Source organism: Octopus bimaculoides, chromosome 7 (assembly GCF_046866305.1).
Source record: "Octopus bimaculoides isolate indiv1 chromosome 7, ASM4686630v1, whole genome shotgun sequence".
NCBI classification, from domain to species: domain Eukaryota; kingdom Metazoa; phylum Mollusca; class Cephalopoda; order Octopoda; family Octopodidae; genus Octopus; species Octopus bimaculoides.
The window spans coordinates 34,352,512-34,375,011 of record NC_142934.1 but is presented as its reverse complement, the minus strand read 5'-3'; the positions used below and the strand labels follow the sequence as shown (position 1 = coordinate 34,375,011).

Here is a 22,500-nt window from a genome sequence, read left to right as displayed (position 1 = left end):
TTCGATTCACAGACCGGGCGTTGTGAGTGTTTATTGAACGAAAACACCTAAAGCTCTATGAGGCTCCGGCAGGGGATGGTGGCGAACCCTGCTGTACTCTTTCACCACAACTTTCTCTCACTCTTACTTCCCTGTTTCTGTTGTGCCAAATGGTGAGGGCTGTTGAGCCAAGGCAATAGAAAAATTATTATGAATGCTAAGTAGATGAGCTATGAGAGGACAGGAAAAGGCACGTCTTTTCTTTAGGAAGGAAGTGGACAAAAAAATAGAGCCCTTCTCGTCATGTGTCAGCGACGAGAGAGAAGAATAGGGAAAGGGTGGGAAAGAAAAGTAGAAAGGCTGAAGAACAAGAGATGGAGAGAAATAGACAGAGAAGAGATAGTAGAAGAGTGCGCATCGTAATTATTAAGATAAAACTTACTTGGAAAAGGATGCATGGCGTTCAATCATATAATAATATAAATAATATATAAATATATGCATATATCCATACACATATGTACATACCTACATATATATGTTGTTCGAAAAAAGTTCGTTTTCTATGTTTCCGTTTCTCATTGTGTTTAACGTATTTTTTGATGTCCTGTACCCATATATGCATGTATATATACATATATATGTAGGTATGTACATATGTGTATGGATATATGCATATATTTATATTATATTATATATATATATATATATATATATATATATATATATATATATATAGATAGATAGATATAGATAGATAGATAGATAGATATATACACATATACATCATCATAATTTAATTTCCACATTTTCATGCTTACATGGGTCTGATGGAACTTGTTGATGGAAATTTTCTGAGGCTGGATGCCCTTCCTATTGACAATCTCACCTATTTCCAAGAAAGGTAATATTTTCTCATGGCTGGACATGTTTCCACAAAAAAATGGAAACAGACAACACTTTCTGTATGCCAGTGATCCACATTTTACAACTATCACATGATATCATTACAAGTATATACAAACACACACACACAATGCTGTCAAAGTTTTTCTATACTTTGAATTTCTTGCTATCAAGAAACATGAATATTTCCATTTTTTTTTTCTCTCCACTGTCATCCTTAGAGATATCTGCAGGTTTTCACTATTTTTAACCCAAAGAACATAGGATATGTGGTAAGTAATGCACACATGAAGGTATTGCTCTGACAGTTGCTGACAATAAACTGGTGCCAAACTAACTAAGCTACCAAGCTGAACCCAGGGTCAGTCCCTGTAGCTGATGACCCAACAGATGTTCCTCCCCCACCAACAGCTGTACATCACACAGTACATCCTACTGCTTCCCATTTTGGTGCTTGTTCCAACATCTAATAGATTTTGGAGGATTTTGGATTTCAGATGAAAGACTATCAGCCTGTAGTACCTAATTTAAGAAGATTTAATGATAGACACTCTGCTTTGTAATTAATAATGAGAGTTACCTGACAGCTCATAGATACAAAGTTCAAATTCTATTAGTGAGCACACTGATCTTTTCCTGCCTCAGATTAGTTCTTATCAAGATTAATATCATTGACACTGAAATCTTAACAGTTAATTCATGTTGTCCTCATTTTTAAGAGAATAAGGAGATTTTCATGGAACTACTAGACCCTTTGTTAAAGGAGATCTAGTCACTGGATTGATAAGAGCAGCTTGTTAGTGCAGGAGACCTATTTTGGTGATTTTTACAAATTCTAATTTCGGTGGGAACTTGGCATCAGTCCATGCTTTGCATGATATATGGATAAAGTTGGTACCATTATATGTAGCATTGTGAAATGGAAATGTCTAACAACAAAAGTACCAAACTATACTCACCATTGTTATATGAAAGTATAAACATTTGTAAAACACTAAAAGCACCACCAATAAAATCCATCAAGACACCCCATATGCTCCATCCTTCTGTACTCCGTCTTACACAATTCATATGACACTAAAAGTAAAAGACATTCATTAATGTAAAAAATAAACTTATTGGTTGATGTTGTTGTTGTTGTTGAGTATCTTTGGTCATTCCTTATCTAGGAAACCTATGACAAAATGTTTGCTTGATTGGCAAGATGAGACCCTCAGATCCAGCACTTCTCATAGACTAGGTCCCTACCTAGAAGAGAGCCCACACCTGCATTCTGGTATGGGTATTATGTACAAGTTTATGCATACCCCAAACCAACAAAGAAGCATATATGCAGTCCATTGATCTGATGGAAATAGCAGCTAACTCACCTTTGAGTCAAATCTCCACAGTCTTAAACAAAGAAGATATTGGTTGATGTCTTAGATACGCTTAAAAGATGGGATGGCTATCAGTGGAATGCTTTTGACCATAGATTTACTACACTAAGGATGACTCGAGGCTAAACAACAACAACAACATTATCATATGTGGTAGTTATGTTAGAGGTCAAGGAATTATAGAAAGTCATTCATTTGTATATAGAAATGGACATGTGTAGAGAAATGCTGTAATTTATGTCAGGTTGAAGGTATTAAGTGTTGTTCTGAGTATGATGGTGATGATGACGATGATTCAAATAATGAGGATAATGATGATGATGGTATTGATGGTGGTTGTGGTTATGGTGATAGTAGTGTTGGTGAAGTTGATTAAGGTGGTGGTGATGGTAGTGGTGGTGACAATAATAATTAGCATAATGAAGATGATGATGTTAACGACACATGTCTACATAATTAGATATGCATTCACTAAGAACTGACTATACAGGAGCAGCTCAGCTTCTCAAAGGCAAGTACAGGGTTATGGGAAAAGGTATGTAGTCTCTTAAAGGACTTGCAACCACTACAACCACCATCAACCTCAACACCAACAACATGAAGACAATGATGATCACTCAAATGACAAAGTAATGATAATTAACCCTTTTGTTAAATATTTTCTGTTGAAATACACTTTGTTTAAATTAATTTAAAAAATAATAGAGAATGAGTTCAAATACTATAAGTTAAAAAAAAACTCTCAAACCTCCAGTCAAGTACATATTTCTCATTTATAGCTAGCTTAATGAACCCAGTGTTTTGTCAGTGTTGCAAAAATGCATATTGACCATGTTTGAAAAGTATAAAACTCATAATCTTTTTTTAATTTTTTTATTACAGGGTAGAATATATTTTAGTGGGGGAACACACACGGTTGGATATATACAGAAAGAAAAAATATGAAAAAACACAGAAGATTTGTTTTACAGGATTAAGGAATACATTAGAGTCATAATGATAACGATATTATACAATTTTGTTCTTTCAACATAATCAAAGCAAGAACCAGTTTGGCATTGCTCATCAAGCTAAAAGTTGAAAAATAGACATATTACAAGGCAAGATAATTGTTCACACACTTATTTTACAGTAAAGGGGAGGTAAATCTGTAATTTTAATTTTTGGTCTATATTTTATTCTGGCATGTATCTTTCATTCTATTTTTATGCGATAAATAACTAGTCTTTTTCATTTCTTTGTTTATACAGTATCGTTAATGGTTTTTTTATTATGACTTAAGCTATATAAAGTTTAATCTTTCATTCATAATAATTTTTTCATTCATAATTTTTTTCATTCATATTTTTATCTCAAATAAACCTTTAGTTCTGATTTTAAGTTTCAGTTTGAACTACAACAACATTTTGATTAGTATAGTTTTTATTTTGCTTAACGACTTCATATCATTGCTTGAAAAAAGTAAGTATTCTTGTATTTTTTTATTATTCAATTGATTTTTAATGATAATTAAAAAAACGTTTTTAGTCTTAAATAGTCTAGCTTAAACTATTGCATCATTTAAATATGTGCTAATACTATCTTTATTATTATTTTAACCTCAAACTTCGTTCAAATTGTATTTTAAACGAAAAAATTTGTTTAAGTTGGTTTTTGTATATAATATACATGTTAACATATATTATAATGGACGTAGGGTTGATTATGGAATGTTTATTATTTTGATATTTTTAATAATATTTTTCTATTCTTATATAATAAGTATTTTATATAAATTCATTTGTTATTTATTGTTGGTTGATATATACATTCATTTATTATTATTATTGTTGTATTTTGACGTAAAGATTAGCTATATTTTTGAATAGAATTGATTTTCGATAGTTTTAATCGATTTTAATCGATTAAAATTTCCTTTCTATTTGAAAATTAGTTATGAAACACGTGTAGTCATTTTATTACCTTGTGTTGTGTTCTTGAGGAAAGCATTTCATTTCACATTGCTCTATGATCATTTCGATATCTGACATGTGGCACCTGTACAGGTAATGTCAATCTGATGGAGTGAGTGAGCTTATGTCTACACAAACATCTGATCACTATAAACAAATCATCTGTGTGGTTGTTTGGTAAGAAAATGTCGAATCCTCATACGTCGTCTAACGACGTGAGTGTCCAGCATAATATATATATATACATAAGAAAACGGAGAAAAAATATTGTGGATACTTATTTTATTTGTATCACAATATGAACATAGCAAATAGTTTAATACAAATAAAATTTAAATGAATATACATTAACATAAAATAAGCATAAGTAGTGTCTACACGTGTTTCAATCTTGTCACTATGTAAACAGTGCTTTGGGGGATTTGAACCATGTTAAGAGTTTTTGATGTAAAAAATAACAACTAAGTGTCTAGATCTCTTCAGGAGAGTCTTGTGCAAAAGGCTAATGCTTACATATTTTTTTTACAGGAATTCAAGTTGGTGGTAAAAAACTTTCTGGATAAGATGGATGAGGACTACATATTCATATGTTAAGTATCTATATAATGTAAACATTAGTTTGTTAGAAAAGTAAGAGGGGATGCTGAGTCAGTAATGGTGGGAGGTATTAGCCAATCAAAACTTTCTAAAAAAACCTATTAGGGATTTGAAAAATGATGGTTATGTGTTTTGAGGGACATTATGGAATCAATTGAGAGAATATATAGACGTTCAAGGGTTGTGAGGGACAGTATGTAATTACAGTAAGATATTATGAATATATTGAGTAAAAAGACTGAATTAAAGAAGAAAGATAAGAAATAGGGAGGGATAAGAATATACATGTAAAATAAAATTTAAAGGTACAGCTTTATCGTTTGGTTATGAAGAAAATTTTCATTAATTATTCTAAAGAAAGATTAATACTATAAGTATTATGTAGCATTTCACTACACTAACAAATACATTATATTACGAAGAAAAACTATTAGATGGATAAAAAATTATACTATACTTACTTCTATGAGGAATTTAAAGACTTGTGCAAAATAAAGGAAGATATAAGGTAGTTATTTTTTTTAAAAAAAGGAACTTCGCTTCTCATTCTAAAAAATTTTTATAATATTTAGGAGAAAGAATTTGGATTAATTGACAGATGAAACAAATTTAGAAAGAGGTATGTGGGGTATATAGAGAAGAATGGTATTTATTTTGCAAGTGAAGCATACTGTAGGTATGAATATAAACTATGTGTATGATATAGATACCTGCACATATACATACATACCTATATAAATACAAGCACATATACATATATTTATACATACATATATATATATATATATATATATATATATATATGTGTGTGTGTGTGTGTGTGTGTGTATGTATGTATGTATATACTACATATGTGGTAAATTGGTGAGTGTTTGTTTGTGGTGTTGTTAGCTAACTCCTCCTACATCGCTTTATTGATTTTGATGAAATTTTACACATGAGTAGAACTCATATCTGGAAACCTAATGACATACTTAGATTGTTGAAAAATCGACAATACGGCCCCTGGAAGGGACCTTTATATCTACCTTATATAACTAATATCTTTAAACACCAAAGGGAAATAACTCACACCACCTACACAATATTGTTTAAACACTCAAGGGGAATAACCCATTTCATTGTTTATGTTCAATTACTTTGAACCAACAATCAGCTGATCTAATTCTGCATTTCACTACTCAGTTTTGAACTGCTAGACATTATTATTGCACTTCCTTAATTTGAAACCCTTCATTCATACATTTCTATATACACATACTTTTTTGAATGCCCATTACTCCGATAATTCTGCATTTTTACAGTTACACTTTCTCCATGACAGTAGATAATTTTTTTTCCACAACCTATTTGTAGTGGCTTCATGCAGGCATAGTGTGGATTCCATCCTCGATTGCCAACACAATTACTGACAGTGACCACCAGTGAGTGTGAATGTTATTATTGCACTTTCTAACCCATTTAATTGTTTATGTTTGATTACTTTGAACCAACGGTCAGCCAATCTAATTCTGCATTTCGCTACTCACAGTTTTGAACTGCTAAACATTATTATTGCATTTCCTTAGTTTGAATCTCTTCATTCATATATTTCTATACATACATACTTTTTGAATGCCCATTACTCTAATAATTCTGCATTTTTACAGTTACACTTTCTCCATGACAGTAGATAATTATTTTCTAGTGACTTCATGCAGGCATAGTGTGGATTTGATCCTCGGGTGCCAAATTTCACTTAACACTTCAACAGTGCTTTTCTCGCTGTAAAACAATAGTTTTTCTATGAATGACAGCAGTTATACATTTCCCAGATGCCCCCACTAAGCAGAATAATGTCTTTGCCACTTGACCTGTCTAACCTCTTCTAGGCCACCAGGGGTTGCAATGGAGATAACATACTTCCAACGAAATCATTTGTTCTCAACAATATGTCTATCTTTCTGGCTGCTTTTCATTAGTTATAAATAACAACCGAGTGAAATCCAGGGGTGGCAGTAGAGTTGCCGCTTTTGGTCTCCCTCAACCAGATGTGTTACCTGAAACCCTTGACATCAAATATGAATCATCTTCTCATCATCTTCATTTAACGTCCGCTTTCCATGCTAGCATGGGTTGGACGATTTGACTGAGTACTGGTGAAACCAGATGGCTACACCAGGCTCCAATCTGGTTTGGCAGAGTTTCTACAGCTGGATGCCCTTCCTAACGCCAACCACTCAGAGAATGTAGTGGGTGCTTTTTACGTGTCACCCGCACGAAGGCCAGTCAGGCGGTACTGGCAATGGCCACGCTCAAAATGCTGCATTTCATGTGTCACCCGCACAAGAGCCAGTCCAGGGGCCCTGGCAACGATCTCGCTCAAAAATCCCACGAAGGCCAGCCAGGCGGCCCTGGCAACGGTCACGCTCAAAATGGTGCATTTCATGTGTCACCCGCACAAGAGCCAGTCAAGGGGCACTGGCAACGATCTCGATCGAAAATCCCACAAATGTCAGCCAGACGGCACTGGCAACGGCCACGCCCAAAATGGTGTTCAGATTGGGGAAAACTCTCACCAATAGTTCATGCATATTTGACATCAAATTGCCAAAGGGTAAACTAGTCTTCCCATCCTGCTCAACAATTACAGCACCATTTCCAATATCCATTAATTTCCTGCAGAAGTTCTCCATGTGCGCATCACCGCCTAACTGCACTCTCATGTTTGTTGTAAGTTTCAACTTTCTAACCTTGCCCCAAAGGTATGAAGATTTGATGCTCGCACTTACCTCATCTGCTCTCATTCCCTTTGGAATGACTGGAGTGTTTGTCGAAAGTCTCCTGCAAGGAGTACTGTTAGGCCGCCCATTAGCCTTGAGTTGCACCTCAGATCTTGATCGAAAAATTTTTTCATGTGTCGCCTGCACATGAGCCAGTCCCGGGGCACTGGCAACGATCTCGATCGAAAATCCCACAAATGTCAGCCAGACGGCACTGGCAACGGCCACGCCCAAAATGGTGCATTTCATGTGTCACCCGCACATGAGCCATTCCAGGGGTACTGGCAATGATCTCGTTCAAAAAATTTCATGTGTCACCCGCACATGAGCCAGTCCAGGGGCGCCGGCAACAATCTCGCTTGAGAATCCTACGACGGCCCCGCACAAGAGCCAGTTCAGGGCACTGGTAACGATCTCGCTCGAAAAATTTCATGTGTCACCCGCACAAGAGCCAGTCCAGGGGCACTGGCAACGATCTCGCCCGAAAAATTTCATGTGTCGCCCGCACATGAGCCAGTCCAGGGGCACTGGCAATTTCATATGTCACCCGCACAAGAGCCAGTCCAGGGGCACTGGCAACGATCTCGATTGAAAATCCCACTAAGGCCAGCCAGGCGGCACTGGCAACGGCCATGCCCAAAATGGTGCATTTCATGTGTCACCCGCACATGAGCCAGTCCAGGGGCACCGGCAACGATCCCACTTGAAGGTCCATACACATGCTGCGGGCAGAAAGGCGACGATTTCGATTTCGCTTGCCTCAATAAGTATTCGCAACCTGAGTTTCGTGTCTAATGAAGGAGACGGCGTTGGCATGGGTGCCAGTCATCGAATTTAACTCGATTTCGATTTCACTTGCATCATCAGGTCTTCGCAAGTGGAGTTTAGTGTCCAATTTAACTAGATTTCGATTTCACTTGCCTCAACAGGTCTTTGCAAGTGGAGTTTAGTGTCCAACTTAACTCAATTTCGATTTCACTTGCCTCAACAGGTCTTCGCAAATGGAGTTTGGTGTCCAATGAAGGAAAGTACACATAAGTGGACTGGCTGAGGCCATAGATTTAGGTCTCACTTGGCTTGCCGGGTCTTCTCACGCACAGCATATTTCCAAAGGTCTCAGTCAGAAGTCATCGCCTCGGTGAGGCCCAGTGTTCGGAGGTCGTGCCTCACCACCTCATCCCAGGTCTTCCTGAGCCTACCCCTTCCGCAGGTTCCCTCAACTGTTAAGGTGTGGCACTTTTTCACACAGCTATCCTCATCCATTCTCACTACATGACCATACCAGCGCAATCGTCTCTCTTGCACACCACAACTGATGTTTCGTAAGTTCAACTTTTCTCTCAAGGTACTGATACTCTGTCTAGTATGCACACTGACATTACACATCCATCGGAGCATACTGGCTTCATTCCTTGCGAGCCTACGCATGTCCTCAGCAGTCACGGCCCATGTTTCACTGCCATGAAACATGGCTGTTCGTACACATGCGTCATACAATCTGCCTTTTACTCTGAGAGAGAGACCCTTTGTCGCCAGCAGAGGTAAGAGCTCTCTGAACTTTGCCCAGGCTATTCTAATTCTAGCAGCTACACTTTCAGCGCACCCACCCCCACTGCTAATTTGGTCACTAAGATAGCGAAAGCTATCAACCACTTCTAGTTTTTCCCCCTGGAATGTGGCAGAAGTTGTTTTCTGCACATTCACAGTATTTATAGCTCCTGAACATCTGCTACATACAAAAACTAACTTCCTAGTTAACCTTCCTTTGATATTGCTGCACCTCTTATGTGTCCATAGCTTGCACTGGGTGCATCTTATAGAGTTACTTCCCACTCCTTTTCTACAGATCGAGCAAGGCCATCTACCCGAAGGGGTTTGTGTTTTGTCTGCCTTCCTACTTATTAGGACTTTGGTTTTAGCTAGGTTGACTCTAAGGCCCTTCAATTCTAGTCCTTGCTTCCACACCTGAAACTTCTCCTCTAGTTCTGATAGTGACTCAGCAATTAGTGCAAGGTCATCAGCATAGAGGAGCTCCCATGGGGCGTCCTGTCTTGAATTCCTCTGTTATAGCCTGGAGGACTATGATAAATAGGAGGGGGCTGAAGACAGAACCTTGGTGGACCCCTACCTCCACCTGGAATTCTTCACCTTACTGACAGCGTCTCTGTACATGGCTCACACAGCTCTCACTAACCATTCTTCTATCCCTAGTTTCCTCATTGACCACCAGATGAGAGATCGGGGGACCCTGTCAAAGGCTTTCTCCATATCAACGAAAGCCAGGTACAGAGGTTTATCCTTGGCTAGGTATTTCTCCAGAAGCTGTCTTACCAGAAATATAGCGTCAGTGGTGCTTTTCCCAGGCACGAACCCAAACTGCATCTCATCTAAACTGACTCGCTCCCTAAGCAGTTGAGCTATGACCCTCTCCGTGACTTTCATTGCCTGATCTAAAAGCTTGATACCTCTGTAATTATTTGTATCTAAAGCGTCACCTTTACCTTTGTAGCAGTTGACTATGATGCTGCTACACCAGTCATTGGGTATGACTCCTTCGTGTATCACCTGGTTCGTAATACGGGTGACTAGGCTATAGCCGACACTGCTAGATATTTTGAGCATCTCTGCAGTGATTCCTGATGGGCCGGGGGCTTTCCCTGGGAGATCAATTATGATGTCAAAGAAATGGCAGCGTTTGTGGCTGATAATGAACACAAATAGAACGAGGATAAAAAAACTGTCTTCAAATCCATTATTTCATCCAGTCATAGCGAGACTGGTAATCTCTTCTTTCTCAATTCTCCAGGTGGAACTGGCAAAACATTTATTATCAGTCTTATTTTGGCAAAGCTGCAACAAAATAAACAGATAGCCCTTGTCGTGGCGTCAAGTGGAATAGCTGCAACTCTGTTAAATGGTGGACGCACAGCTCATTCGTGCTTCAAATTGCCTCTGGACCTTGCAAAAAAAAGACACAGCAACCTGCAATATCAGTTGTGGCACTACAAAAGCAAACATTCTCACCCAAGTGCAAACTGATCATTTGGGATGAAGCGTCAATGAGTCATAAGGGGGTTTTTGAGGCTCTTGACAGATTACTTCAAGATCTGAGGTGCAACTCAAGGCTAATGGGCGGCCTAACAGTACTCCTTGCAGGAGACTTTCGACAAACACTCCAGTCATTCCAAAGGGAATGAGAGCAGATGAGGTAAGTGCGAGCATCAAATCTTCATACCTTTGGGGCAAGGTTAGAAAGTTGAAACTTACAACAAACATGAGAGTGCAGTTAGGCGGTGATGCGCACATGGAGAACTTCTGCAGGAAATTAATGGATATTGGAAATGGTGCTGTAATTGTTGAGCAGGATGGGAAGACTAGTTTACCCTTTGGCAATTTGATGTCAAATATGCATGAACTATTGGTGAGAGTTTTCCCCAATCTGAACACACAGTTCAAAGACCATTGTTGACTGAGAAAACGTGCAATTTTGGCGCCAAAAAATGTCACAGTAGATGGCATAAACAATCACCTTCTGGAACAACTGTCTGACGATTGTCAAACATACAAGTCAATTGATACTGTGCTCCCATTGAATTCCTCAATAGCCTTGCATCTTCAGGTCTACCACTGCATGAATTGCATCTAAAGGTTGGAGCCCCAGTTATGCTTTTAAGAAACCTTGATCCTCCAAAATTATGCAATGGCATGAGACTTATTATCAAAAAATTGATGCAGACAGTGTTGGAGGCAACAATACTGACTGGGAAAGCAAGTGGTGAAGATGTTTTCATTCCAAAGATTCCTCTGATTCCTTCCGATACACAAATTGATTTCAAAAGGCTACAATTCCCATTGAGATTAAACTTTGCAATGAGCATCAACAAAGCACAAGGTCAGACATTGGAAGTGGTAGGCCCCAATCTTGCAGAACCTGCTTTTTCTCATGGATATCTCTATGTTGGATGCTCTAGAGTTGGAAATCTGGAAAATTTATTCATCTATGTACCCAATGGCAAAACCAAAAACATTGTGTATCATGAAGCCCTGCAACACTGAAATTGTGGAACAAAGATGCCTCTTCCTCTGACAACCTCTCTCCTCAACCTCCTCAACCTCTCTCGACAACCTCTGACAATCTCTCTCGTCAACCTCTGACAACCTCTCTTGCCAACCTCCAAAAACCTCTCGACAACCTCTCTAGACAACATCCGATGACCTCTCTTGCCAACCTCCGACAACCTCTCTCACCAACCTCCGACAATCTTTTTCACCAACCTCCGAAAACTTCTCTCTCCAACAATCTCTTCCTCCTCCAGTTTTTGTACGTTTTTGTGACAGAAAATACACCTTTTGTGGCACTTATAACAAAATTGCTTTCTTATATCAGAGTCATAAGGTGTTTCAACAGAATATCTTTACCCCCAGGAATTACCAGGTACACCAGCTAGTATATACATATACACATAGATATACATATATGCTATTTGTTATTTTTTACATCTAAAACTCTTAACATGGTTCGAATCTTCCAAAGTACTGTTTAGATAGCAACCTGATTGAAACATGTGTAGGCACTTCTTATGCTTGATGATGATGATGATGTACGTTCATTTAAATTTTATTTGTATTAAACTATTTGCTTTGTTCATATTGTGATACAAATAAAATAAGTATCCACAATATTTTTCCTCCATTTTCTTATAGTAATAAATGTATATTAGACTATCTATCCCTATATATTGAGAGAATTCTTTCAATATATCATTGATAACACCAGTTGATCTTTGGATTTTATAATCCTAAAGAGGACACTATATCCTCAAACTGACTATACATATATATATATATATATATGTATGTGTGTGTGTGTGTGTGTGTGTAAAATATGTATGTGTGTGTGTGTGTGTATACATATATATATACACACACACACATATATATATATATATATATATATATATATATCATCATCATCATCATCATCATAGTTTTAATGTTCACTTTTCCATGCTTACATGAATTAAATAGAACTTATGAAACAAATTTTCTAAGGCTGGATGCCTTTCCTGTTGACAACCCTCACCTGTTTCCAAGCAAAGTAATATTTCCTTATGACCATACATGTTTTTGCAAAATATTGGAATTGTATGACAGTAGCACTCATTTACAACTATCATGTGGTGTCAAGACAAGGCGATACAAGCATACACACACCTCACACACATGTGTACATATGCAATAGTCTCCTTTTAGTTTCCATCTACTAAATCCACCCACTCACACAAGACTTTGGTCAGCCTGGAGCTATTGTAGAAGACACTAGCTGAAGGTGCTAGGCAATGGCCCTGGACTTGAAATGTGGTTGGAAAGCAAACTTCTTAACCATATCCTCCTCCGACACACACATATTGTATATCAAAGATAAGATAGAGTTTTGTATTTTATCTTCCAGTATAACAGATACTGAATCCCAATTTTTATTTATCTGATATATACTGAAGTATAATGCAATCCAGTGAGCTACCACTTCATTTTGGTTTCTATAGTAACAACAGTGACAGCAATGACCATGTAGTTTAGAAGTTTGCTTCACAAACATATAGTTCTGGGTTTCATCTCACTACATGGCCCTTTGGACAAGTTTCTCCTACCATAGCCTCAGGTGTGCTGTTATCTTGTGAAAAGGATTTGGTACATGAAAGTTGTGCAAAAGCTCTGTGTGTGTGTGCGTGTGAGTGTGCGCACGTGCATGTGTGTGCATGCACATGTATCTTTTCGGCGGCAAGCTGGCAGAAACGTTAGCACGCTGGGTGAAATGCTTAGCGGTATTTCGTCTGCCGTTATGTTCTGAGTTCAAATTCCGCTGAGGTCAACTTTACCTTTCATCCTTTCGTGGTCGATAAATTAAGTACCAGTTACGCACTGGGGTCGATGTAATCGACTTAATCCCTTTGTCTGTCCTTGTTTGTCCTCTATGTTTAGCCCCTTGTGGGCAATAAAGAAATAGCACATGTATCTTTTCCTGATATCTTTCAGCAAAAGATATAAACATAGTAAGGAAACTGCAAAACCACTACTTTCGGAAGAAGGTTTCCAGAGATATTTGCTGTATACCGAGTAACAGATATCTTGGCATTCTCATTGACTGAAATCTGTGGTAGACTATTTTGAAATGTGATCAATGACACTATTGTTCAGAAATCATTTTTGGGCTGTACAACAACTGAGAGATAAATCACAACCATGAATAAGATGTTTGTCTATTGCAGATAAGATTTACTCATTTCCCTCAGTGACTCAATGAAATAGTCTTAAGTGTTAGTACAGTCACTGCTTACAACACTAAACTATATGACCTTGTGGTGACCAGTTTACAGTCAGTAAACTGAGCCATTAAGAGCTATGTGAAAAAGACAATCAAGAGAGTGCAATGTTAGAAACACAATATGAAGATGAAAGGTACCCAACTGACCCAGTTACTCATAGATCAATATAAAAAATGGTTAATTAATAAAGTTGGAAGTATTTACTTACCTGAGGTATGTATTTGATAAAAGTGACAAATAACTTGACATAGGATAGGTAATACAGAAACTGTAACCAATTAATTGCCTTTGCTCCAGCAACAATTAAGGAAATTAAAATAAATAGTATCATTAGAATTATAATCACTTGACCAATCTTGGATACTTTTTGATTTCCACGCTACCAAAAAAAAAAAAAAAAAATATTAATAATTTCTTACATCAATATTGTATATGACTATAAATATTGCTGGTGTGTTGTAGACAATTTAATCTATTGTAATCTTTACTGGCATTTGTTTTTATTGACTATAAAATATAAAGGCAAAAGTAGTCTCATGGGAGTTTGAACTCCTGAAGAATAGCAATAATGACTTCTCAGGTATGCTAGGTTAAAATGAGCTTAATATACTACATGTAGTCATCCCTGGTATATCATATGTGCGTGTGAGTGTGTGTGTATCTATGTATCTTTCTCTCTCTCTCTCTCTCTCTCTCTCTCTCTCTCTATATATATATATATATATATAGGTATATATATATGTGTGTGTGTATATCTATATGTGTGTATATTTATATATGTGTGTGTGCATGTATTCTTTTATTCTTTTACTTGTCTCAGTCATTTTACTGTGGCTATGCTGGAGCACCATCTTTAGCCAAACAAATCGACCCCAGGACTTATTCTTTGTAAGCCAAGTACTTATTCTATCAGTTCCTTTTGCCGAACTGTAAAGTTATGGGGACATAAACACACACACAAATATATATATATATATATATATATATATATATATATATATATGATGGACTTTTTTCAGTTTCTATCTACCAAATCCACTTGCCCAAGGTGCCACACAGTGGGACTGAACCCAGAACCATGTGGTTGGGAAGCAAGCTTCTTACTACACAGCCACTTCTGCACCTATATATATATATATATATACACACACACACATAGAAATAACAACAAATGGATTGTGGTTCACTACAGCTGTTTCAAACGTCTTTTTATTGATGCATAGCAGTATTATATAATGTGAAAAAAACCTTTTCATCAGGTGAATATATGCAAAGATTAAATATTTTGAACATCTCAATTCCACAGCAAAAATGCCAACTTTGGTCGGTAGGCAAAAAATGGCAATTCTGCTTTGGAATTGAGATGTTCAAAATGTTTAATTCTTACATGTATTCATCTGATGAAAACAGTGTTTTCGCATGATGTAAGACTTCTATTTATCAATAAAAAACATATCTGAAACAGCTGTAGTGAACCACAATCCTTCTGTTGGCATTTGTTTATCATTCACCTAACTTGGAATCTGCAATTAGCAATTGACTGCAGTACAATTGGTGCAGTGTCTGTACCCATGTGCAGCCTTGAGACTCATTGTATATTCAGTCGACCATTTGTGATTGTACACACAACTGCAGTATAAATCTGTGCTTACTTAAGTAAGTATGTATTTGTTCTTCAAATATTGTTTGTATGCAATAGCAATTTCAATGACCCAACCTTGGTGCTTTACTGTTTTAGGACCTAATTCATTTGAATCCTGAATAAACATACATAAATACATGTCCATGCTGGCATAGGTTGGATGGTTTGACCAGAGCTGGCAAGCTGGAGAGCTGCACCAGGCTCCAGTTTGATTAGGCATAGTTTCTATGGCTGGATGCCCTTCCTAATGCCAACCACTTTACAGAATATGCTGGGTGCTTTTACATGGCACCACATGGGCACTTTTACATAGCACAGTACAAGTGCTTTTGTGTGACTCTGCATGACTGCTTTTATGTGGTACTGCATGGGCACTTTTACACGGTACCTCACAAGTGCTTTTAAGTGACACTGCATGGGTACCTTTATGTAGCACCACCACGACTGCTTTTTAAGTGGTACCAGCACAAAACTCTTGTAGGTCAATCCTCTCCACCAGGAAGACTGGACTGGACTGCTTTTGATCTTCTGTGAGCAAGTGAGGCACAAATTTTGCTGCAACTCTTTCATTCACAATTTTTCACTCAAAATTCATTGGCAGGAGCTCCAGGTCACACCAGTCATGTCAACAAGTTTGTCAATTGTTCAGTAATGGTCCTCCAAGATTGGTTCATGAATTTTCATGATGCTTTCATTCACTCAGAAGGTCATGTGACCATTTCTAATGCATAAAAACCAGTTGTAAACTTGTGTTTTGCTCATGGCAGCGTCCTTGTAAGCTGTTTGAAGCATGATAACTGTTTCAGCCATTGCAAAAATTGACAAACAGAGAAGCACTGCAAAACAAAGATGCACCATGTAGTAATACGACTAGACTAGACTGATGCCTGAGGGTTGCATCAAGTGGCTTCTAGTGGCAGAAGCCTGAATTACAATGGGCTTGTCCCACAGAGAATGTTTCTAGCTACATTTGGGTACCCCCTCATATACACATACACACATATATATCTATATCCTTAGCTATGAAGTAAGATCAGAACATATAATCAACCAGGAAAATTGAGGGAAAACAGTATATGTCATGTCCAAGAAGATAAAACAATATATGAAACAACGAGGTTTGAATTCATGAACATGTGGTAGTTGGTTCATCCTTGTCATCTCTACATCCATTGTGACTCACACCTTAAAACGGTCTATCCCAGTTTGTATGAAATAGCTTATTGAGTATGTTAATTATTTTTGCATATGGTTATTTAATAAATTTTTACACTATATTTCAAAAATACGAACCACTTTAAACTTACCTCATATACATAAATTTGACCAATAGTGAACAAGGAGATAAATGTTGCATGTATAGTAAAGACTACATCATTGAGTTGAACTGGGAGAACACCATAAGGATTATCATGAAAATACAGTTTCTGAAATGGAAAAAATATATAAATTGCCTTAAAAAAATCAAATGCATCATTCATCTATTAAATACTTTGCTGAGTACACATATTATATCTTGATATATCTTCTAATGGTATTCATACCTTTAACATTGCAGCCCATGACACTGAAATTAAATACTGTAAACCTGGTACTCTATTCTTTCAGACATCTCTACTGATGGAGATGTACTTGTTTGGTAAGTGACCTGATCTGAAACTGTACTGAAACTAAAACAACTGCAGCATCGAAGACACATTGTAGCCATTCAAAAACATACAAAATCTGTTAAATTCATTTAACTATTTATTACACTGATACAGTTCCACTGCAGTGAGTTATGTCAGTGCCCAGGTTGCAGACAGTATGATAAAAATTTTGACACCAACTATTTATTACACTTGGTGTCAAAATTTTTATCATACTGTCTGCAACGTAGGCACTGACATAACTCACTGCAGTGGAACTGTATCAGTGAACAGCTTACAGATAGTGCAATGGAAATTTTAACAAATAATAAACGACTGAGTGAAGTTAACAGTTTTTGTGAGTTTCTGAATGGCTAACATGTGTATTCTATGCTGTACTCGTTAAGTAACTGTTATAAAATAATTACTTATCTCTTCTGATGGGGCATGTAGCTAGGTTTTTTAAGGAACATTTTCTGTCTTTTGCACAGAAGTGAATTTTTTTATAGCTGAAGACTGCAATGAATTTACTCTAATCAAATAGGGCTGCATTGAAGGAAATTTTAGTTGATAGGGGAAATTGTAATTACATTAACTGAAAATGTAATTATTGAAGTCAGAGAAACTGACCTTTCTTTCATCAATGAGCTGTTATTCTCAACTGATTGTTTGGGTAAAATTCAGGAGTAGCAGCAGCAGTGTTTGTTGAAGCTGGTAAATTTTCTTGGTCAGTTGGGGAGTGGTTATTTATAGAATACTTTTCTTTTGAATTGATTCTACATACTTTATAGGCACATGGCTTTTTGATAGATTTCAGAGTTGGTTATATTATTTAAATTTTTGTGAAGGTTATTAATAGTAGTAGTGGATAATTAGTAGACAGTCAGAACCATGTGGTTATTAAAAGAAGCAGTAAGTTGTATTTAAAATTTTTCTAACTTATTACTATTGTTGTTTTAAAGTGTTTTTAGGTTATACATCATCATCATCCCCATCCCCATCATCATCATCACCATCATCATCATCACCATCATCGTTTTCCATGCTAGCATGGGTTGGACAGGGCATGGAAGTCAGTCAAGGTGGTGCTGGTATCAGTTACGTTCGGATGCTGCTTTTTACGTGCCACCGGCACAGGTATCACAACTACAATTTCCATTTGATTTTCATTTTGATGTTGATGTACTTGACTCAAGAGGTCTCCTCAAGCACAGCAGGTCGCCCACGATCCAAGTACTTTTGAATGAGCTGGGGCTGGTTATAGGATACAGCCGTGAATTCACTTTATTTGCTGGGTCTCCACAGTCACAGCATATCTCCAGAGGTCTCGGTCTTTCGTCATCGCCTCTGTGAGGCCCAACGTTCAAAGGTCATTCTTCACCACCTCATCCCATATCTTCCTTGGTCTACCTCTACTGTTTGGGAGTGGTACTTCTTCACACAGCTCTGCTCATCCATCCATAGTACATGACCATACCAGCGCAAATGTCTCTCTTACATGCCACATCCGATGCTTCTTATGTCCAACATTTCTCTCAGGGTGCTTACACTCTGTCGTGTGTGCACACTGACATTACACATCCAGCAGATCATGCTAGCTTCATTTCTTTTGAGCCTATGCATGCCCTCCGCAGTCACGGCCCATTTTTCACTGCTGTGAAGCATGGCAGTTCACACACATGCATCGTACAATCTACCTTTCACTTTGAGTGAGAGGCCCTTTGTCACCAGCAGGGGTAGAAACTTTCTAAACTTTGCCCAGGCTATTCTTATTCTAGTGGTAACACCCCCACTACTAAGTTGGTCACCTAGGTAGCGGAAGCTATCAACTACTTCTAGTTTCTTCCCCTGGAGGGTGATGGAATCTGTTTTCTGAGCATCTGTGGTGTCTATTGCCCCTGTGCATCTGCCGCACAGGAAAGCTATCTTCCCGGTTAATCTTCCTTTGATGTTGCTGCACCTCTTATGTGTCCATATCATACACTGGGTACATCTTATGGAGTTTCTACCTACACCTATTCTACAGATCGAGCAGGTGTGTGATGAGTTTGCCTTCCTACTTACTAGAACTTTGGTCTTTGCTACATTCACTCTAAGGCCTTTTGATTCTAAACCTTGCTTCCACACTCGAAATTTCTTCTCTAGTTCTGGTGTGATTCTGCTATGAGGGCCAGGTCATTAGCATAGAGGAGCTCCCAGGGGCAACCCGTCTTGAATTCCTGTTATTGCCTGGAGGACTGAGGGCTGATCCTCGGTGGACCCCTACTTCTACCCGGAATTCTTCACTATACTCATTGCTGATCCTAACCTTACTAACGGCCTCTCTGTATAGGACTTGTATAGCCCTTATTAACCATTCGTCTATCCCCAGTTTCCGCATCGCCCACCAGATAAGAGATTGGGGGACCCTGTCAAAGGCTTTCTCCAAGTCCACAAAAGCTAAGTATAGGGGTTTATCTTTAGCTAGGTATTTCTCCTGCAGTTGTCGAACCAGGAATATAGCATCAGTGGTGCTTCTACCCGGAACGAAACTGAACTGCATCTCATCTAAGCAGATTTTCTCCCTAATAAATTGAATTCGCTTCTTATATTCTTTATATGCATCTTTATTATTATAGTCATTATAATTGTTTAGAGAAAAAAGTTTATTGAAATTACATAAATTAATGCATTCTATTATTTAAATTTTTTAAAAAGAAAACATTGATTGTGTAAGCATTTAAAACTTCTTTCTTATCTAGTGTTAACTAATTTATTTTTCAAAGTAAATATTTGGTATCACTCCTCCAGGCAGAAATTACATCTTTCATCCCCTATTCTATAAAGTTTTACAGTACTAATAATTTCTTATTTTAATGAATACTTAATATTTTCACCCTTGAGCGACCATATAAGCTTGCTAAGACTTGTTGAAAGTTCTCTAGTATTGTTTCTAAACAAACTTTCATCAACGAAAGGTCATAGTTTACTACTAGCAAGCCTAATTCAAACTAATAATGGAGGAAAATTCCTCTTTAAACAATATCATTTTTATATACCCTGAAGAGATTGTACTAATAATGCATATATTACTGCATATAATATACAACAATATGCAATTAGTATGGGTGAAACAGATGTTGGATAATTATTATAAATAAGCTAACTGGAAATAAACGCAGAGTTTGAATGTTCAAATTCTTTATTCGCCTTATTATCAATACTATATATTTATATATATAGAAGCAGTGTAGGTATAGGCACAGACATGGTTATAGGTGTAGGCATGGCATAAGTATAGACATGGTTGTTGGAGCAGGTATGGCTGTGTGGTTGAGAAGCTTGTTTCCCAGTCGTGAGGTCTCAGGTTCAGTCCCACTGTGCAACATCTTGGGTGTCTTTGACTACAGCCCTGAGCCAATTAAAGACTTGTGAGAGGCTTTGGTTGATGGAAACTGAAAGGAGCCAGTGTGTGTGGGTAAGTATGTGTCTGCAAGTGTGTGTATATGTCTTAACATTATGTGATAATAGTAAATGAGTGTCACTGTCATATATGCAGTGTCTGTCATTCCTTTCCAATATCCTACAAGAATATGTCTGGCCATGGAGTAATATTACCATGATTGGAAACAAGTAAGGGTTGGTGATAGAAAAAGCAGCCAGATGTGAAAATCTGCCTCAATAAACTCTGTCTAACTTATGGAAGCTTGGAAGAGTGGGGATTAAAACAATAATAATGATGATGATATATACATGTGTGTGTGTGTGTGTAGCTTAGACTATAAGAGAGCAACAAAGATAGTTGTCTTAGAGGAGATACTTAGAAAGGACATCTAGTCTCATACATGGGCCCAATCATGGGATATGGAAGTAGAAAGAAAGATTGGAGTTTCCCCAGGTCATCCAGACATCCCTGAGGCCAGATGAAATTTTGTGGTCTAAAAAGGCAAAGAAAATAATCATAACTGAACTTACAGCCCTGAGGGAAGAAGGGTGTGATCAAGCTTTAGAACAGAAGCATGCCAAGTATGAGAGCCTTTTGCAGGATTAGAGGGAGAAGAGGTTGCAGTCATGGCTTTTCTCAGGCATGTTTGGCTGTAGGAGATTCCCTCCTATTCAGTATGGAAAACGCTTACAGCTATTGGAAGGAGAGGAAAAGTGTGAAGGGTGACTGTGCAATATGGGAGAGGTAGCAGAAAGAATCTTGGTTAATGTTGATATTATTACTCGGAAATGAAGTAAAAAAGAAAAAAATAGTGCAATGGGTGTAAAAAAGGTGCAGGAAACGAATACAAAAACAAAAATGCCCGGAAAGCAATGGGGTGGAGAGAGGCCTTCTGAAAATGCACAAGATCCAATGTTTTTCCCTCATAAATTTTAGCAAAATGGGTTTTTTTAATGAAATTTTATATAAATATCTTTCAAACAGTATAGATTACGATTATAAAGAAATATGTGGGGAAAATCTTTTCCAAGGAGGTGGGGAGAGGACTTTGGAAAATTCACAAGATCCGATGTTTTTCCCTCGTAACTTTGAGGAAAATCAATATCTTTCTACTTCACACCCACTTTGGAAACGAATCTGAAGGTAAAAATGCATAGAAAGCAACTGGGAGGGAGGCCAGGACTTCAGAAAATTCACAAGATTCACAAGATCCAAGTTTTTCTCTCGTAACTTTGAGGAAAACATAATCCTTTTGAAATCACAAATCAGGCTTTTCCTCAGGAACTTGGATGCTAAACATTCCTTTGAAGGGTTCAAGTCCTTACTTCTATTATATATATATATATATATATATATATATATATATATATATATATATCTGTCAGATGGTACATCTGTCAGACGGGACCTTGATGATTGCCATGAGGCAGTCCTTATATATTTACTACTCTATATTTAATACTCAATATTTCATATATTCAATAAGACATTCAATACTTCATTTCATTTTACTATTTATATTATATATTCCATATTCTATATCCCACATTAATTTTATAAGAATATAAATAAAACATAAAAAACAGACAGAGTTGAAACTCTTTTAGATAATATATTCCTCTATACATGATCATACAAAACCCTTTTTTATATTTTTTAATTTTTATTCATATATATATATATATATATATAATAATAATATTAGGGATAACATCCAAAATTACAGGTAAAAACTCAATTAAAATCGATTTATTAAAAATTAAAATTAGATTAAGTTTCACAGTATAAAATATATATAAATATATAGTATTAGGGAAAAGAATCAAGGTTTATGAACTCATCGATGAAAATCTACTGTCACATATAGAAAAAAAATTATAATTAAAAGTACAATAAATAAGTATA

General features: G+C 37.1%; 1 protein-coding gene across 3 annotated transcripts in view; it reads right to left on the bottom strand.

Annotated features, from left to right (window-relative positions):
• The window catches only part of LOC106878734 (cystinosin homolog), a 107,154-nt gene that overhangs the window by 14,874 nt on the left and 69,780 nt on the right, over nucleotides 1–22,500 (bottom strand). For all 3 annotated transcript variants that reach the window (XM_089355140.1, XM_089355142.1, XM_089355141.1), the window contains 3 exons: nucleotides 16,851–16,970; nucleotides 14,110–14,280; nucleotides 1,845–1,962 (listed from right to left, as the gene is read on the bottom strand). In XM_089355140.1, the coding sequence (XP_089211266.1) occupies nucleotides 1,845–1,962; nucleotides 14,110–14,280; nucleotides 16,851–16,970 (409 nt within the window). The remainder of the gene's footprint in view (nucleotides 1–1,844; nucleotides 1,963–14,109; nucleotides 14,281–16,850; nucleotides 16,971–22,500) is intronic.